This window comes from Plectropomus leopardus, chromosome 21, assembly GCF_026936395.1.
Source record: "Plectropomus leopardus strain MGB_pleo_1.0 chromosome 21, ASM2693639v1, whole genome shotgun sequence".
In the NCBI taxonomy this organism is placed as follows: domain Eukaryota; kingdom Metazoa; phylum Chordata; class Actinopteri; order Perciformes; family Serranidae; genus Plectropomus; species Plectropomus leopardus.
In genome coordinates this window covers 12,447,089-12,467,833 of record NC_142196.1, presented here as the reverse complement: position 1 = coordinate 12,467,833, position 20,745 = coordinate 12,447,089, and the positions used below count along the sequence as shown (strand labels likewise).

At 39.2% G+C, this 20,745-nt stretch overlaps 1 protein-coding gene across 2 annotated transcripts in view; it reads right to left on the bottom strand.

The window, feature by feature from the left end:
* Window positions 1-20,745, bottom strand: part of cntnap2a (contactin associated protein 2a) — a 376,461-nt gene that overhangs the window by 176,468 nt on the left and 179,248 nt on the right. For both annotated transcript variants that reach the window (XM_088071612.1, XM_042510367.2), the window contains exons 4-7: window positions 11,613-11,760; window positions 1,868-1,920; window positions 1,488-1,638; window positions 148-332 (exon numbers count right to left, since the gene is read on the bottom strand). In XM_088071612.1, coding sequence (XP_087927738.1) covers window positions 148-332; window positions 1,488-1,638; window positions 1,868-1,920; window positions 11,613-11,760 — 537 coding nt within the window. The remainder of the gene's footprint in view (window positions 1-147; window positions 333-1,487; window positions 1,639-1,867; window positions 1,921-11,612; window positions 11,761-20,745) is intronic.

Below are 20,745 nucleotides of genomic sequence, written 5' to 3'. Positions count from 1 at the left end.
CTTGGGTACTTCCCAGTCATCTCCTGTATATGGCATTATGCTTTTGTGTTGGATTCACTCCTTCATTTATTCTAAATGGGAGACTACCTTTCTTTGTTTGTGTTCTTAACACCCATGTCTCTACATTCAGTATAATTTGCTTCTCACCTCATAGTCCAAATCGAGGTGGTCAAACTCTCCGTTGGTCCTGAAGTGCTGAGTGTGTCTGTCCAAAGTGAAGTTCACATTACGACGGTAGCGTTCGATCACCACTGAGTGCCAGTGATTGTCATCCAAGAGGCTGCCGGTGGTCACAGAGGTATGACCCAGGATAGAGCCATACTGATTACTGCCTGTAATTAACATGTGATAATCATATTAGTTCCAACACACAGACATTTGACACGGTATAGCAAGCAGCATGTTTTAAAAAGCCAAGAATTAATTAAAAGATGCCCTGTAAAATATGTACAAACAACAAGTAAATCTGCTTTTATTCTAAGAGTTTTAATCAGTTACTCTGGCCATCTTCACAAGACCAATTAACGCAAAATATATGTGTGACTTCTGTGGAGGGGATTTGCCAGAAAAGCCAGAAATACTTTCAATGCTTCACAAAATGGAAATTTATTACACCTTGTACATGGGTTTCTTAAATATGCACATTTTCAAGCAATTATTCAAGACTACGCAATATATACACAAGTTTATAGGTTGATTACAATACACAGCTCAAAGTCATTCTGCTCTTTATGTTATTGTTGTGCAAGTGAAGTCATCCTCACACACATAAGAATACAATTAATATATGGTGCTGTTTCTTGCCAAAACAAACACACCTGACACTTCTTAAGCAGCCAAAAGTGTCATCATACAGTTACGGACTTCATTTAGCTGTTATACTGGGTATAGGAAAGCCTCACTGCAGAGTTGCATCTGTGCTCCAGTAAAGCATCTTTAAAGGTTACACAGCTCTGTCAGCAGCACAGCTGCTCGACAGTGAGTGATGCTCCACACACTTGCGGATTGTTGTGTCTGTTGTTTACAGTGTAAAGGGTAAAAAGCTGTGCCTGGACACTTTATCTTTGCTCCAAGATAATGCTATCCTGACAGACAGGGCATTAATTCAGATTTAAAAAAAGTTTAGCGTTATTGTCAAGCCTGTAATGATGTTATTATTCTTTTGACCTGTCAAGTTGCTGCAAACACAACCAGTGCAGTGTAGCTGTATGCATTAGACTGAGTACCTTTTTAATCCAAGAATCGGAGCTGAACTAAGTATATCTGGGCCTTATACATTTTACTTGGATATTTTTTAGCCAATATTTCAAGACAGCTTGAGTTGTACTTGATGAGATATGAATTTACAAACATAGCTCTGCAAAAGTTTGAAAGTCTGCAATAAATTGATATGAAGACAGCTACATAAAAAACACTGCAGGAGAGACATCTTAAAGACAAACTCTGCATTTCTTTGTCTTAATAAATGCGATGCATGTGTTGCCTACCTAAGTTTATCTGCAGCAGCAGCTTGGCCTTGCGAAGCTCCAGGGTGATGTAGTCTCCCTGCTGGCCCTCCCCATGGAGGATCACACCCTCACTCTCTGATGTCTTAAACCTCAGTGCAATCACATCCTTAATGATCTTCATCTTCTTCACCTGCCAAAATGTGAGCAAATACCATGAGACCCACATGTTAAACAGCACAGGTGGCTCATTTTCAATTAAAGGAGCGTAGAGAAAAATGTCAGGATCTCCATCAATTTTTCTATCATATCAAGTTGCTATTTGTTTGATTTTCAGGATGCAACTTTTATGTACTAGTATGATCCTCACAGTATGACTTTAATGGGATGGTTTAGTCAACAGGATATCAAGGTTCCAGTACCTTAAAACGATATGAGATTACACCCTGCCCATCGAAGTTGATCACTCCCGCCCCTAAATAGACAGAAAGTATAGACAGATAGAAACAACAGAGATACAGACAGAAATAATAAAGAGGGAAACACAAGACACAAAGAAACAGCGATTAGTCAAGTAAAAGTGTGATTGCAGATAGGAATAGGCCTTTATCCTAAAAAAAAAGGACATAAAAACCTAACCTCTTCTTTGACTGGGTCCAGAAATCTGTATTCAATTACGCATCATTACAAAACAAAACTTGGTAAAATGTGTGTTTTTGCTTCTGGGTTACATCAACAGTACGCCGACAATAGCTACATTAATGCGAGAATACCTAATCAGATGTGCTAACATGCTAATAATAGATAAACAGACAAAGGGCTTGTGGAAATGTAATATCTTCTGGCTTTACTTCCCATACATCTCGTATGCATTAAAATGTCATCTTTACAGGTTGCTATTGCCGCACTAGAGATTTTATTGTTTCAAATGATATTGTACCCAATAGGCCTCTTTCACAGTCGACGTTTTGATATGTCACAGTATGAAAAGCACAGGTGTAAATAATAAAATTAATGATGATTGAATTCCATTTTGCGGCTTCTGTTTCAGGGTCCTGATATTGTACTCTTTGGCTCACTATCACACTGTCACGGCTCACTGGGATAATTGAACAGAACAGAGCAATTGTTAATGTTATTAGTAACACCTGTGCCTTTCCCATTATGACAAATCAAAATGTCTGCTGTGAAAAAAAGGCCTGTAGCACAGAAAAAAACACCAATGTATTTGACATTTTCTATATATGTGCAAAACAGATACAAATGTAAAACTGTGCTGTTGTGTAAAATATCATAAATAAATATTTGTCATTGCACAGGTATTACAGAGTCCTATATATAGGATGATGATAGAAATATTTTTTCTGTGAACCTCCTTTAATGAAATTAAATAAATAATAAATAATCACATTTCACAGTTTCTGGCTAAATGGTGTGATTCTTGGAGATATTTAAAGAAAAAAATACTAGGTTTAGCGGTTCTGAGGGTTTTTAAAATAAATACAAAACATGACTGTTGAAAGTTGAAAGTCCCTCCCCTAAGCCAAATCTAAAAACTGGACTCCTTCCAAAATTCTTGAAAAATGATTTGAACTGCAACCCCCATTTTGAAGCACCCCCTCCCCTCTCATAAATAATGAACCATGTCTAAGGGATTTTTTCCATACAGCTTTTAAAAAATGGTGTAAATAAAAAGACTTTTAACTAATAATAAGAATATGTGAAACAATAAAAAAAGTTAATCGCCAAAGATATTAAAATCAGATGCTATGATACACCCACCAGGTGTTCTCACTTATTCAGGCTGATTAGCTGCCAAGCTTCAACCTGAGCAGGCGTCTAATCAGCCAGAATGAAAACACCTGTGCGTGCATGCAGGTGTGTTAAACATACTTATCAACAAGTGTAAAATACTACATATATTCTTACTGTTTACAATACATGGTCTGTGTTGATGCCACTGAAGTTACAGTTGCAGACAAGAGTGCATAACTTGCATAATATCTTTGCAGGAAATTTAAATGACGATTAATTCCAAATGAGATATTTTGCATGTAAATATGAAGTTTTACGGTGGGCAGAAATGAGATGGGAAATAAGGGTGGAAAAGAGTTTAAGATCTTGAGAAGAAAAATAAAGTGCAGTGCTTGAGGCCCTCTTCAATCTTACTATCATCACCCCAACTGTTGGAGTGGTTAGTGGAGAGTGCGTGAGTGGTGTGATTGGTTGTAGAAGGTAGCAAAGAGTGCACAGGCTATAGTAGGATGACAGAGCTGGGGAAAGATGGGATCATCTTTATATAGTCATACTCATGCGCAGTCACGCTGTCCCTCGATCTTACCTTCTCTCTTTCTTTCTCACTTATATAACACACACGCACACAACTGTGCCAAGCCTGTTCTTTCATGATAAACACCTGGAGAGGGAGGTTAGAGGAAATTACATTTGTTTCCTTTGTTCTAACTTCAGTGCTCCCTAAATGATCCCATGCTGCCTCTCACTGGGTAGAAATACATCTTTCCATCTCTTTTGCTGCTTTACACTTCACTCTTGTTCTCGCACTTGTTCTTGCTCTCTCTCTTCCCACTTTCATCTTTCTTCACTGTTCTCCTCTCTGCTCTACTCTTATTTCTTTTGCTTCCCTCTTTACTTTACTTATCCCTGTTTTTTCCCCCCTCTCTCTCTCTGCTGCTCTCCCTGCCCCTCTCATCATCTTCTTCTGTCACGTTTACGGTGCAAACAGTAGTGGTAGTTGACAGTTTTCCAATTGTTTTATGAGATATTGCAGATCTAGATGTGCTGCTCAGAACAGGGTTGCCAGCTCAGCTGAGTGCTTGATGTCAGGAGGGAGACTTTGTGGTGGATGGAGGGCTTTTCCACCACCTGCAGACCACTTTGAGATGCAGAGAAAGAGGGAAGGAGGGGGAGAGGTTGACCCACTGCAATGCAAAGTAACAAGGGATGACTATTTGGCTTGTAGCCAGCTGCAGCTGGGACGGCATGTGCACAAGATGGCCGAGGTTTTCAGACCCTTACCCAGGAGATCAGGCCATTTTGGACCCTGACCCAGATGGTGGTTTTCCACCAGAGATGTGAAGCGACAGAGGCTTGTTGAGATGGAGAGGCGGAGACGGAGGTTTAACAAGGCCAGCTGCATGTGACAGCCAATATAATCTCCATATAAATTATATAGGGAGTTATTAATTATCAGGATCTGAAATTAGAAGTTGAGTTCAGTACATCACTGTCACATTACCTGCACAATTATGACTCTGTTGTGTATGGCTGTTGAGGGTATGATCTCACTGCTTTACATCCTGCAAACTGCTACATTAAAAAAGAAAAATATCATTGAAACAACTTGTGGCTTTCTTTCACTTGCTTCCAAAACATCTTGTGGTGGTGCTCATGTGGACACCACTTTTGTCCACAGGGACCACTAAATCAACACAAAGAAAAGTTTCTAGTGGTTGCTTTAAAGGAGTGCTTCAGGGAGTCCAAAAACATTCTTCATTAATTAAACAGGGACAGAATTTACAAACTGCATAACTTGTGCAGTATAATTCATGTCTCATTTATCCAGTTGTTTGCAGGTTAGACCTACTGCCCAAGCACATGCATTTTCACTCAAACACCAGGATCCAAAGCACATCAGTACAAACAATCTCATACACGGTCGAGTAGTCAGCCTGGGCACCCACTTGCATTTCAACTCAAGCAGAGCTTAGACTCACATGCTCAGGGCGGACTAGTCAGCAGTGGAAATGCTTTATATTATAACATTTTTAGTGAATATGGATGTGTTTGGAAAGTACTGAGCATACAACTTGATAAATTGACTTGGATTATACTGCAGAAATTGTGAGAGTTTGTAAACAGATGCTTTGATATAATTTTGCTGTTGTTAAATGCAGCACCCAGTGACTTCAGTTTAAGACTGTCTTTTTTGGATTCTCTGTTCTTTGCAGAGGCAAGCGAGAAAACCTACATTAATTCAAATGTTAAGTGCAAGATAGTATTCTAAATTTGTCACTTTGGATAAATGCCTAATTGTGCAATTTACAACAAAGCAAATAGACATAATTCACCCAGCGTAGGGAAATACCACGGAGATGCCACCTGTATCGTATCAAGGCCAAATGGAGGTGCACTGAACTGGCATGTAGGTGTTATCATGTTAAATTGTATCCATGGCAACGTGTGTAACTGGGCAAGCAGCAAATTAGGTGGCAGTGAGCACAAAAGCAGGCCACTCACGGCGTGACCTACCTTTACTAAACTAATGGATTAGGGTGATTTATTCTATAATTAGAAGATTTGTATTTGCATTTTCTGACTCTTGGTAAATCAATGTAAGATGTTACTTTGTACTCTGGTATACATTTTGTCAATACTTTTGATATTCTGTATAGGAATTGGTAAGGAATAATCAAAGCATTTATTTATAATGAAAAAATTATTGGTCTCAGCCCTGTACTGTAATACTGTACCCCACCCCTATCCCCCATAGTTATCGCACCCCTGAGACTGAAGGCTACAATGATGCTCTTTTAGCTGTTTATGTTTTTGGCCTCAGTCCTGCTCCAGAAATAGATGCCATCCATAAAAAAATCTACATAAGTACATTTCTTAGACTCGACAGATAATGATGGTGATACATCATCCTGACAACATATTCAGAGTATCGTTGGCAGAAATGGGCCACAGGTTGAAGTCAGATACGATATGCTGGCAATCATTTGGAATTCTGCTTGCATGAGAGTGATTGGTGTGTATAGAAAATTAAATTTGTACTCTGTTTCCATCTGACTTCCCTTTCTCTCACATACCAGCTCCACTATTTCCTGACTCATCTATGAAATAATTGATTTTCTGTTGATCCTATGTTAATCAAAATGGAAATGAGCATGTAAATTCCACAGCATGGTGGCTCACGACTCCTTTATAGCCCCTAGCTCTGGCGCAGACACATACACACACAGCCTTTCATTGCACAGTCCTAGATGAGTCATAATATGGTATTGCATTTAATTATCATACATTTTGAAAACCCAGAATTATCATCTACAACCAACATATTTGGTGATTATGCCGGGAACATAACATCTATATTTATCTGCCTCCTTCTCCTCCTACTAATTCTCTTTTGTGCTCTCTTTTTTCATCCTCTCTTCTTTTGTCGTTGCCGAACACTGTACCTCTCTCCCTTCTTTCATCTTTGGACTGGGAAGCAGGAAAACATTTAGGAGAAGTTGATTCTAAGAGAACCGGAGAGTTGGGGAGTGAAGGGCGGGTAGATGAACAGACAAATGTACGAGTTCACATTTTATGACTGAATGCTGAAGAAAGGAGCAGTGACAGCATAATCATGACTGTGGGCTTCAAAACACAGCTGACGGACAACTCTGAAAGATGGCACACCCTACCAGGGCGAGTGTGTGTGTGTACATGCGCAGGTGTGCGTGTGTATATGCAAGTGTCTATCTCTTTCCGAGTTATCACTGATATCTGAGTTGTAAGCATGTTTTCACCTGATTGTGTATATTTATTATGCGTTTCATCTGTCAGCGTGCAGTGGATAACACTCACATCTATTAGAAACACAGAGCTCTCAGTGCTTATTTGTCATCAGAAGAGATATGTTCTTTCAATAGTATTGTTGTTTACCTCAAACACTGTCTATCAACTCTCTTTTTGTTTGTCTGGCTATTGAATGAAATTATATAATTTCCAAAGATGTATTTAAATAAAATGGTCTTATTCTAATGCAGAATAAGGAAGCTAGAGGAAACACACATGATGTATTTCATCATGACGTATTTCGCACAGCTGAAACCCAGTTACATCTGGGAGTTAACTGTAATCACTGCATTCTCGTGTTGGTCCACCAGAGACAATGGTCATGACAATGATTTTTAATTTTGTTTTAACATAAACAGTGATATTAGGTGCAGCACCCAGTGATAGCCTTCATCTTCATAATAGACATATGACAATAAGCTGACATAAGTTGCTGCACAGTTTACAGTAGGTTTAAATTACTATATTGATGTCACACAAGTCATCCTCAATCTACCTTCTGTGTTCTTTAAAATTCATATGTTCTACTATCAAGCATTGGCAACTAAGACAGGACAAACAATCACATTAATAAATTGCAATAAAGGAGAAAAAAAAGGAAAAACAGAAAATACAGAACCTTATTCAAGGTCGGGCTCGTGTAGTGCCCGATCTCTGAATATTTGTGGTCCTCTCTCGTGTGTGGTGGTCTGTAGTTGTTGAGTCAGCAGAAGTTAGGTGCTTTTACCTCAGCCAGTGGCGTAGTTAGGTGTAGTCAGTGGCTTCAGCCTCAAATGCTTTCTAAATAGCCCCAGATCTTAAAATGTAGGCTATATGTACATTTCAAAAATAAGAATAAAAGTAATAATAATAAAATGACCTGGATCTAATAATCTGTTATTCCGTTCATTCTTGTAGTAAATAAATGTACGTAATTACAATCCACTTCGGTTAAGACAAATACATACATTTAACTGTTTTTCCAACTCTAGTCAATAAATCAAAGTATTATTTTTCTACTCGATAGTAATTACTGTCAACTGTTATTATTTTTAACATACTAATTTATAGTAAATCTGGAAAGTAAAAAAAAAGAAGTTTTTAACGGAAAATAAGGTGCCAGAGTGCATACAAAAAGCATAAAAATCAAGCTTGTTTGTAAAGAAACAAAACAAAAATTCCCAGGGGAGAATCACCATGGCTCACCCTACATAGTTGCAGGCTAAGCCACCAATGTCTTCAGCCTTTTGCTCTTTCGCCATTGGTTTCTCAGGTGGACAATATTTCAGAGTCTCTTGCTTGAAATATTAAAATGATGAATTGTGGCATATAAGAATATCCGTACATTTCAAATAGTATTGCAGCTAATTGGTCAATATGTTTTAATACTATGTAAATTTGGCTAACTAGTTCACCTCCCCATTATGGATGAGTGTCACACAATGATTAAGCGTCATCCAGCTCATTGCACTTACCCATGAATCTTTGCATAACAGTTAGCCTGTCCTTAATGCTGTGTACTGCAAATCAAATGTTTGTTTTTTTTCTTTTATGAATAGGCCGATTTACCTTTGCTGTTAATAAGTTCAATTTCTGTTGATGAAAATGGAATGTGTGTTTTAAATCATATTTGAATATTCTGGGGGAAAACAATCAAAACTTAAATGATCAAATCATAATTTGGTAGACCCCCTGCAGTATCTTTGAGGACCCCCTGTTAAAGACCCATGTTTTAAGCAAGTAAATCACATTTGCAAATGACAGCAAAGGAAAGCATGACCTAAAGAGATGACATTTTTAATGCACATTTAGATGACAATCACAGTCAGTATGTATTTCCTTTAAACAGACCCACTGCAGAAACCATATTAATATCTGAAACACTGTTTGAAGACTACTGACAAGTCAGTGGAAAAGCCGCAGAATAAATAAATCAAATCAAATCTACATCAAGTTTAGTCTTTGCTCAGTCTAAGTGCTTACTTTCCCATTTAGCAAGCTAGTGACAAACTGATGTTAGCAAAAAAAAGGGAAAAAAAGAAAGCTAACTTGTATTAAACTCAATTTACCAACTTTTTTTGACTGTTTAAAGTCAACTAGTAATGACTTCTGGAAATGTTTATAAATAAATAGTATAGACTGTGTTTCTAATATGTTATTCGGTCCTGCCAAAATTGTGTTTACAACTCACAAAACCGCTGGTGCTTGACAGCCAGCTTCACTCTGTCAGCTATTGATCGTGCCTACATTTCTTTCTCTATAGTTGAGAAATATACATCTTATGGCATCTCACTTGAATACAGTGTTTTATACTGTATTTGGAAAAGAGTAAGTAATAATGCTCATACATTCTGAAGTAATCTTGGGCGGCTCTGTTCTGATTGCTACCTGCCTAAGTGTTTTTGTGTATGTCTGAGGCTATCCATGCTTATGTTGTGTACTGTTGTTTTGGGAAATGTGTAAAATATATACTATAATATTATACTGATATTCTCTATCCTCTATATTGTCTCATCATCATTATTATGGTGAACCTGCAAAACACTATTTACAGTTGAAGTGGCTTAAAATAAAATGATTCTTTAAGAAAATGTGACATCAAAAAACAAGGCAGATGTTCGAAAGTCAAATTCTGTTTTTCAGTTTTTATAGTCCAAATTAAGATCAATGATATCAACACCGCTTGAGAATATAAGGGTAGAAGCTATTCTGGTTACAAACAGCAACAGCAACAAGTTGACTTTATCTACACACAAAGCAGTCACATGTATTAGAAGTGAATTATTTCCCTGTCAAAGTTGTTTGTGAGTGCAGGAGTGTTTTTGTTGGAGGGGACAGGTGATGGATATAAACCTAGAGTGGGCTGGATTTCTGTGTTTTATTGTTCTGTGCAACTGTGCATATGCGTGTGCATGTGTGTGTGTGTGTGTGTGTACCACATCTTGTCATCCTTATCACTACTGACTTGCTTTTCTTTTAACATGGGAAGGAAATGAAACAAGGGAAATATAATCAAAGGGGATGAGGACTGACTGGAATGCAACACTTGCCCTTGTATTCACACTCAGACACACACACACACACACACACACACACACACACACAAACTCAGAGACATGTAATCGCATCTCTGGAATGAAAGATGTACGTGTGTCACTTATAACAGTAATTTATGCAGAGCCTTAATTGAAAATTGTTATCAAAATCAATTTGGCGGCCTTTAATAGGATGAGAGCAAAGAGGCTGCAAGAGAGTCAGTTCCCTGGATGATACATTTGTTAGAAAGCGAGAGACAGAGTGTTAGTGTGTGTGTGTATCTCTGTGTGTGCTCTGCATATTTCTGCACATGGAGGGCTTTTGTGCGTGTGTGTGTGTGTGTGTGTCCAGGCAGGTTTTCACTCTGGGTTTGTGTTTGATTTGTAAACCAAATTAGTTTAAAATGAAGAAAATCCTTTGTGACATCATTGGAGATTACAAACCATCAGCACTCTCCTCATGGATCCATAATTATAAATGTTAACAATACTTATTGGAAATACAACAGTATTTTAATGTACAAATTAAGGATGTCAGTTTTGATTTATTTTGTTTTTCTATAGCCCACTCTATAATACATTTTGTTTTTCAAGATGACAAAAAAAGCAATATTAACTGATATACAAAGGGCCTCTCCATGTGGTCCGAAACCCCATTGGCTCAATGAGCCTTAACGATGCATTTCAAACCGCGATCCATTTTAGTGTGGGCAAGTTGTAATGTTTTGTAATATAAATGTCTTGCCTTTTATTTTATTTTCTGCTGGCTTTTCTGACATACAGCTGGCTAACATGCAGAAACATAGTGCCCATGGCCAACCCTTGTTTAGCTATCATTAGCCTTGGCTGCTGTGCACTGTGCACCACCTTGGTCATATGGGAGTTAGCTAGTGGTAATTACAGCTAATATCCTAGTAGCCTCACTGCAGAAATATGGTGGCCACCCTCTGATCTTTCCCCAAATGTAGCCCTTATGAGTATGGGGCCTCATTTTGAGCCACAAAACCCCTATATTAATGTTAACTATGTTAGCACCACTAGTTGTGCTGACTCTGCTAACGGTGCTAACACTGAAGTTCACAATGCTGAAGTGGGTTTACGGCTCAACAGTGAAGTATTTACTCACTGGGGGGTCCATGGGGGAGAACAGGAGAGTGGGCCCAATGTCTCCACAGCAACACTGATGGGACCCGACAGCGTTACAAGAGGTAATTGCCAAATGAGTGGGGCCGATGGCTAACATTAGCTCCCACCAACTAGGTTAAGCATTGTAATGAAGTGAAGCGAAGCAGAATTAACCATAGACCAACATGCAGAACCGGTCCAAATTATTCTTGGTGGTTTACCGACAGTGTTGGGAAGGTTACTTCTAAAATGAAACAGGTTACAGATTATTAGTTACCTTACGAAAAATGTCATAAGTTACATATTTAAATTTCTCCATCAAAGTAATGTAACTTTTTACATTTGATTTATTTTTGATTACTTATCTAATACATGTTTTATACAGGCCATAAAGCTGAAAAGACTTTAAAACTTTTTTGTGTCTGTGTGTGTGTTTGTCTCAACTCACAGTAGGAGCAGCCATAGACTTCTATGCGCAGGCCAATCCGTCCCTCCTCGCTCCAGTCCAGTGGGACGAGCCTCAGGAAGCGTGCAACAATTCCCTGCTGCAGCTCATGGCGAACTGAGCTCTCCGAGTTGGAGTTCCCCGAGAAGGCCTGCGAACACACACAGACACACACACCCACAATGAAATTAAATACATCAAAGCCACAAGCCTGCAGTCAAACAAGCAGCTTCGGGACTAGGAGCAAGAGTATTTGTTCCACTCACCACATCCTGCCCTAAAGGTGCTCACTCACAAAACATACAAAATAATTATGAGTCTACATATCTAATATGCCCGCCATAAGACAATCTGACTGCAGGGGATTCGAAGAGGAAATTGCATATTGTATTCGACTCCAAGTGGATGTAAGAAAGCCCCTGTTCACATCATCTCATATTTAGGCTGATTTCTGGGTCCCAAAAGATTCACAGGAGCTTGTGACTGATGAGGTTTACAGTTCCTTGTCATAGCACTGCACTCCACACATTCAGTTAAGCAGTCTCTGAAATATCAGCCTCTAGAAAATAAGACACTGTACCGTCTACAAACAGAACAAATGTGACTGCTGATTTATTTACTTAACTATACCAGTACAATAAAGTGCACGAGACAGATCAGGATGTGTTCTTTTGCTTTTGTGTAAAATCACATCAAAACATGTTGCCTTCATGCACCATTAAAGAGCAACGGTGAACTTTAAGAATCCCTGCTGTGTCTGGAGCATGGCAGCAATTCACCAATGATGCAAAGAGCGTTCACAGTCGGTAGAGAACAAAAAGGCAGCAACAATAAGGTGGCATGAATTTGAGGACATCAGGCTACATTTGGCAAATAGTCAGTTTTTTAGGGATGTAATGGCAGTGACACACCAGAAGTACATTTACTGTGGCCAGTCTAAAAGCCTTCAAAGAAAGCTAATTTAAAAGCTAATCCTTAATTCCATTTCATTTCTTGTTGGAATTTAATCATGACTTTGTGTTTGTTCCTTCTCTTGATCTGGCACATGATGGGGAGACATTCTAACCTACCACTAATCCACGGTCCCTAAACTGTTTTCACTTCACTCCCTCTGAGACAAACGCACGCCACCACCCTGTTCCCCATGCTTTTCTTCATCACACATGTGCACTAAACAGTTGGCACAAACCAATGGAGAGAAGCATCATTAATAGCCTAGCTGGTGACCTGACGAGAGCAAGACACCAGGCAGCCATGTGTTATTCTAGATAAGACATGAAGTGGGCAGGGCAGTGGATGAGAGAGAGAGAGAGAAGAGAGAGAGAGAGAGAGAGAGAGAGAGAGAGAGAGAGAGAGAGAGAGCGTGCGCGCGCGCGTGTGCATGTGTGTGTGCATGTGACCCAAGTTCGTACCCCTGAAGATGTGCTATCTGCAAAGAAGGAGATGGTCAAGGGTTCACACTAAGCTCAGAGCCAGTGAACTTCCACAGTGGTGGGGGAGTTGACATGAGGTGAGCAGCGCTTCTATCTCCTCTGTGCCTTTCCCTCACTTTCATTTTTAATCTTTATTTATCCAGGAAAGGTTAACTGAGCGCACAAACACATACGCTTTTTTATTAGCACCCTGCTTCAAATTCACACTGCTCCACATGACTCATCAGGGAGCCCTTCAGTATACTTTAACTGCAGCTTTTGGTCTCTGCAGGTGCACAGGTCCTGAAGTTCTGGGTTAAGTGACTTGCTCAAAGGTGGCTATGCTGCTCACTCACATTACTGAGTGTGTGTGTGTGTCTACATCCATAAAAGATACATTTCTGTTTAATACAGTAGCAATCTAAAAAGCCATCAGCTATCAGTTTGACTATGATATAGTTTCTGTGGCAACGTACAGTATTTGGGGGATTATGGTTCTTCTTTTCCTTCTTCCTCTTTCTTGTGCCGATCTTGTTTGCACTTTGATTAGCAACTTGAGAAAAGTCCAGACATTTCGGCTAACATATATTAACTGATATCTGAATATGAACGCAGAGAACTACATCCTCATGGTGATATGTCTCTAGGAACCAGTTAAGTTGCACTTACAGTTTACATCCATGTCTTTAAAAACATGGATGCTTCACATACATCTTCCCCCCAGTGGCACAGCAGCTCTATACAATCATCTCAGATTCTAGATGGTCCCCCGAAATTAATGTCACCAATCCTTTATCTGACCAAATGTCTCCCCTTCTGTAATGGCCAGAAAAGTGTTTTTTTGAGGAACATTAAAGTTGATCTGTGAACTTTTCAATATAAAATGTTTTCACCTCATATTTTCAACCTATCAGATATTTGTGTGAAATGTTGCCATAATTTGCACATTAATTATTGACTTACGGTCAAAAACATGTTTTGTGGGGTCCCAGTGACCTTTGACCTTCGACCACTAAATTCTAATCAGTTCTTTCTTGACTCAAAGTAGACGATTGTGCCAGGTTTGAGGAAATTCCCTAAAGGCCTTTTTAACATATTATGTTCATGAGAGTAAGACAGACATAAGGTCACAATTACCTTGACTTTGACCACCAAATACAACCACTTCATGGCTGAATCCAAGTAGAAGTTGGTGCCAAATTTAAAAAAAGTTTCTTCATGGTGTTCTTGAGATATTGCGTTCAGAAGAATGAGTCGGTTGACGTCACAGTCACAGTGACCTTGACCTTTGACCACAAAAATCAGTTCATCGTTGAGCACAAGTGGACATTTGTAGCAAATCTGAAGAAATTACCAAAAGGCATTCTTGAGATACCTCGTTCATGATGGGACAGAGCTATGTATGTACATACAGATGTAGGAAAGTACAGACGTTAGCGTAGAGCCCATATACGTAACGCACAAGCCAAAACTGTCGTCAGATGATAGCTGATGGGTTCTGATTGCATTTCAGCTGATGCATTGTTTACTTCCCCACACTGACTGTTTACGTGCAACCATAGCCCACTTACATATAATTGATTAATGCTACTGGGACTACAAATGGAAACCAGAACACTTCTCATACCATAATATTGTCCCTCTAGATTCTGCATACATATCTGTTTACAGAGATTTATACAGCAGTGAAGAAAAAACATTGGTCATATTTATTTTTTTTGAGTGGCTCCAAAGGATTTTAATGATCAAATTAGCGTTCATGAGCATATGGGATAGCTTGGTTGTGGAGGACTTTTGACTTTTCCTTGCATACACAAATCAAATGAACTAATGAATGCCCTCCTTATGTCTGCATGCAGATTGAACATATGTTTCGAGTTCACGGATCTCTGTGAGATCAAATTGAAACTCTACCAAAGTGCTGGAGAATACACTGTAAAACCTTCCAGCAGACTGACAAGTGTAACTGCACTGAAACAACATACACATTAATAAGGACACAATTTAAAAATAAATGGCATCAGCTTTTACTTCACTACCAATACAATTTTGACAATGTTAAAGCAAAACTTAAGACAAGGCTATAAGGCTCTGTGTCCTCAGAGTTGTGGTTGAACTAAGATACTTTCACAGTCTAACATAACTTTATGCCAAGACATAAAACAAGCATCTGAAAGAAAAGAAACTGGTTAAAAATGTCCTCAAAACTAAAATATTCCTTTAACCACTGGGGCTAGCACCACCCTGTGGAGTTGTTGTACATTTCTCAGATTGTATCTCTAAGACTCATCTCTCTTTTCTCCTTTCGTGTCAAATCTTCTTCCTTCACATCTTGTGCTCGCTTTTGAACATTTGTCCTTCACTATTCTGTTTCCAGAATGCCCGTGGTCCTGGCTATGGATATGATGCACAAAAAGGCACAAATGTTTCAATTTGCATGCACACATGGAGCACACATACAGTATGCACATACACACGATGCCCATGCATCACCTTGTCATTTAAACCTTCTGCACTGCTAAAACCTGATATCACACTTAAGCTCTTTTTATAGTTGGAAATAAAATAATAATAATAAAAACCCCTCTGAATAGTGTATATCTACTGAGGATTTGGCTGACTGCGTGCTGAAGACTTAACTTCTTTTTGTCCAGCCGACACTTTCCTCTCCTTGCCCGTCAAGGTATAAGAGATAGAAAAGGAGAGAGAGAACAAAACTGTTTTTTGGCTCCACCCAAAAGCTCCATTCCCATTTTCCAGCTTCCTTCTTTTATTTCTCTATTGTGTTCATCCCGCTATTCGGCACTTATCTGTGCTTGGCTGAATGAACAGCTCAATTCAAAGACATTACTATGCAGAGCGGAGGGCAGAAGGTAGGATAGGGAAGAGAGGAGGAGGATGGAGATGAGGAAAAAGTTGTGGATGCTGAACACCTCGCAAAAGTCTGCTTAGTCAACCATTTAATTCCCTCTCCTCCAGAGTCAAATCATTAACCAGCAAACCAAGGAGTAATTGGGAATTTGTGTGTGCGTGTGTCACTTTATAGAGTGTGTGTGTGTGAGACCGCTTACGTCTGTATGTGTGTGGAAATGTTAGGCAACTTAAGAGCTTAGACACTTTGACGTTTTGTTTAATCAAGAACTGAGGTAATTTACGGCAACAAAGGCCACAAAGTGCCTAAAGCAACTTTCAGTTTTTACCCAGTGTGAGTATGTGTGTGCTTACATGCTTTCATGGATTTGTGTTTCTTTCCACAAGTTTAAGCCTAAAAGTGATTTCTATGAATGCTATGTCCGTCAAACTACTTTTTAAATGTACTGCAGTATCCCATTTAAAAACGCTGCAAATGGGAATCCTGAGTAGATTTAAAGTGAAAAATATTTACTCCTATTTTTTTGCAACTACCCCTGCAAGGATGTGCATAAAGTTTAAGAATATTAAAAACAGATCATGCTGTGTTTTAAAAGTTTAAATAAGCATAGTTAGTACAGAAAACTTGGGATGAAAATCAGATGGTACAGAGCTGTCACATGATTTAAGCAATCCATGAGATCAGTGGAGGAAAAGCAATGAGAGGAAACTTGGAAAACAAAAATAATGAGGGAAGCTGAGAGCCAGCCAGTGTCCTTGTTGGGCATTTGGAACACCAGGGCTGCCGTCATTCAAGAAACAACAAGCCAATCACTTTACTACAGCTGGTCAACAAAGACCCCTGTGGTCTGCTCCGTCTCACACACATCACTCACCATGCAAACAAGATACACATGCATGTTGGCATGCTTGTGCCAATACACAAAACTGGGCATTCATTTATACACACATGTGTATACACACCCATTATCTACTTGCTCAGCAGCTCTCCCTCCTTCCTACACAGCAGTTACTTATTCTCCCTGGCTGCATGTTTTTCATTTCCTGAATGTGCATCTGTCATTTCTATCTGCGTGTGTCTGTTTGTATGCTGGTGAATATCTATCTGTATGTGTGTGAGAGGATGTATGCGCTTGTGTGTCTCTGTTTTGACAGCCAGAGACAGGCCTTTCCAGAGAACAGATCTCCAGATACTGAGAAACAACAAGTGAAAGCTATTTTCTGGTGTTTGCTTGTTGCTGAAGGACGCTTTGTTAGACCAGCCCAGAGAAGGGCCATTGTGTGTGTGTGTGTGTGTGTGTGTGTGTGTGTGTGTGAGTGTGTGCTCCTTCTGAACAGAGGCAGGGGAAATCAGTCCGGCCTGGTCTGGTCTTTTGTTTTTATCGACAAGTGAACAGGACAAAACAGAAGGGCCATAGAGAAATTTGTGTTTCTGTGAAACCCTGTGGGCGGTTGTGTTTGTGTGGGTATGTGCCTCTATTGTGCCAAGACAGGACAAACTGTAGTAATGCTAAATTTAAGTCATGCATGTTTAAAGACATATTAGGCAGGGTTTTACTTAAGACTCATGCAGAAGTGATCCCTCTCAATCACCACTTATAACCCACTAAAAGTGTGTGGCTGTGTACTTGTGTTTGAGACTCTCCCCCCCGCCTGTATTTTTAAATTTCCGTGTAAGGGACAGAGTGTAAGCTGTATGCATCCAAGAGCAGTGGTGTACTGTAAGAAAGTATTAATACTTTATTACAGTGCTATAGTATTTTTTGGAAGTATCTGTAGTTGGGTTTTTATATTTCTGTTAAATCTAACTTTTGCTCCGCAACATTTCCTAAATAAATTTTACACATTTCTCCTGAGCATTTTAATTACTACAAAATAAGGCAGAAAAGAAGGAAGAATGGAATTAAAGGAAGGTAACATGATTTTGTTCCTTAAATCCTTTAAGTTGTAAAGAAGACATTGTTTTTCTTCAGGTGTAATGCACTCTCCATTTTTAAGGTGGTGTAAATATTATGAAGAAATACACTTCAAAATTCTGACTGCTTGCTTTTTTTTTTTACTAGAATTTAATTGTACTTTTACTTTCAATACTTAAGTTCATATAAAATAATAAAATTACCTTTGATACTTCATGACCGGAAATATCAGATACTTTCAGACTTTTAGTTAAGTATTATTTAAACAGGTGACTTTAATATCTACCAAAGACATTTTCTGGTGAGATATCTGTACTTTTACTCAAATATGGCTTTCACTGGGGAATGTGTTGACAAATAGTAACTGACAATCCTGCATATTCTGCCTTTAAAATGTTTTGTAAAGTACAGGGAATTGGAATGCATTTTATTCGCAAAGTAGAGTGGAATAATCTCCTCACTAAGATAATGTGCGTTTGAATGCCTATAACACTGGCTTATTAAAAAACTACAACAACAACAAACAACAAAAAAAAAACAATAGCAAGCACATGTCTTTCAGCAGAGCTACTGGCATGTGTTGCTATTACATAATGTTTTCAGTCACTGTAACTTTAAATGTAACACCCACCTCAGAGTCTGCTGTTATCAACTCGTCTCCCAGCACTTCTCCCATTAAACAAGTTCACTCCTCTGTGTGGACAGCTTCATCTGCCCTCTTTCCAACAAGCTAAAGCATATTATGAATCCCGAAAGTGGAATATGTTCCAACTCAAATATCTGACTGCTCCTCCCATGGGAGGCTTGATGTAATTCATGTCCCTTGCCTGAAACTATATGTCTGCAAAATACAGCAAAATGGGCAACATGCCTTATTGAACACAAAATGCTGCCTCAATGGGAGAGATTCTTCATCTCCTCTGGCTAACCACTTCTTGACACTCGGCTCACAGAATTAAAATTCTGAGCTACACAGTCAATCAAGCCTCCCACTGGGGGTGGAGACCACAAGCAAGTTCTGCTGCAGGCAGAAGTTAAATGGACTTTTGATCTGGATCTGTAGCTCAGATGGGCTGAACAAGGAACTTGACCTTTACTGTATTCTGTAACATTCTTTTCATTTTTTGTGTTCCAATATTATTTATTGTGTATTGTGAAGTTTTGATTGTCTGTTCTCCCTCAGACTGACAGTTTCTTAAAAATATAAACCTGAAATATGTTGGTGTTCATAATAACTGTAAGAGATCTTCAGCCATGCTTTCTCCTCAGTATTATTTGTATCTGTTAGCGTTTGATATTATTGATATTATGTTGTGTATCCCAGTGGAGAACTCAAATTATGTCTGTTGCTCATTCTCATTCCGAAGTCGTCAAATACCGTTGCTTTTGTGGTATTTTTGGCGTAGGATCCTACTGCTAAAAGCCACCTTTTGCGTCTACATGATACACTGCTGGATGACCTCAGCTGAGGACACAGCCGGACAGAAACATTCACTGTGTTATTATACGCAGCGTATATGTGCAGTGTAATGCCACCATGTGCTTTTGATTTTGATATCATGGCGTCAGTAGCAGACGCAGAAGAACACCTAGAGTGTAATATGTAGAAGTGAAAGTCCACTCCAAAGTGGCAATATCTGATAACTTGGGATGAGAGCGTGTTGCTTTGCCGCATTTCTGCAGGTCTCCTCCATTATTTCAATGTTATCTGAGGGGAAACACTCAGCTTGAACTCCACATTTGCACGTTTAACAAGCAACATTTACTGTATGTCCATCTTTTCTCTGCGGGTGTTTTTTTTTTTTTTATTATTATTTCTGTGCATCAAATGCTTTCACACATATTTTCATTTTTGCAGGCAAAGTGTTTCCAATGTTCTTTCCACCATTTTATTGGAGCTGGTACATTATTATAACCCTTTATATCCGTTATTGCCATGTGCCGAAGCACAGCTATTCAGTTCAGTCTCTCATTAACTGCTCTCACCTGCTAAAAGGAGCTCCCAAAGAGCTGGTGACAAAGGGAACTGAAAACCTTTTCTTTGCTTCCCATACATTATTATCAGAAAAATGAGGAACATTTCCAAGATATTTCATGCTAATACTTTTCTACACACTTCCATTTGGATAATTAATTGCTGTGGCGTAATCGAAAGATGGAAAGGCCTCAGTAAAAATCAAGAAACATTTTTAGCATCACACCATCATCAGTATTGCCTCGTCTAACTTCACTAAATTATCATTGGTGTGCAAAATATTCCCCTGCACTGAATTTAATTTTACAGAGTCAGACCGACACACACACACACACACACACACACACACACACACACACACACACACACACACACACACACACACACACAGAGGAAAAGAATGGTGCTTTAAGAGCCCATTACTCAGACTGTGAACATTTGGCACCTTCTCTCCCCTCTGCTCACCAGGGACCAACACTGATGGAGTGAAGTCTGCCTCCCTTGCTCAACTATGAAACCTCACACACCAAATGCTAAGACGGCATGTTTGTGTGTGTGTGTGAGTGTGCCTGCTAACAACTCATTATTTGGGAGTGTATGTATGTCTTGACACGATGTTTTGAGGGGGCCGGCATTTTCACACTCATTCATGTTTGACTCTTTCTCGTGCATCACACCGCCTACTCACCCAGAGCTTTGACATTAGTTGTAAGACCCACGAGCACCATTTGGAAAGAGGCGAGCTCTATTCAGCAAAATGAGTCAGACAGACGCCACTCATCGCCAACACAAAAAGATTCAGCTGTTAGTAGGGCACCACCTGTGCACAGTAGATATAAAATAGGTACCACAAATCTCAGTGCCACGTCTTGTCCACCGTCACAAAAGTACAATGTTCCCGTTCATGACAGAGATGTTAAAATTTCATAGCAGCCACTCAAGTCGTACCACAGGAGACGTCC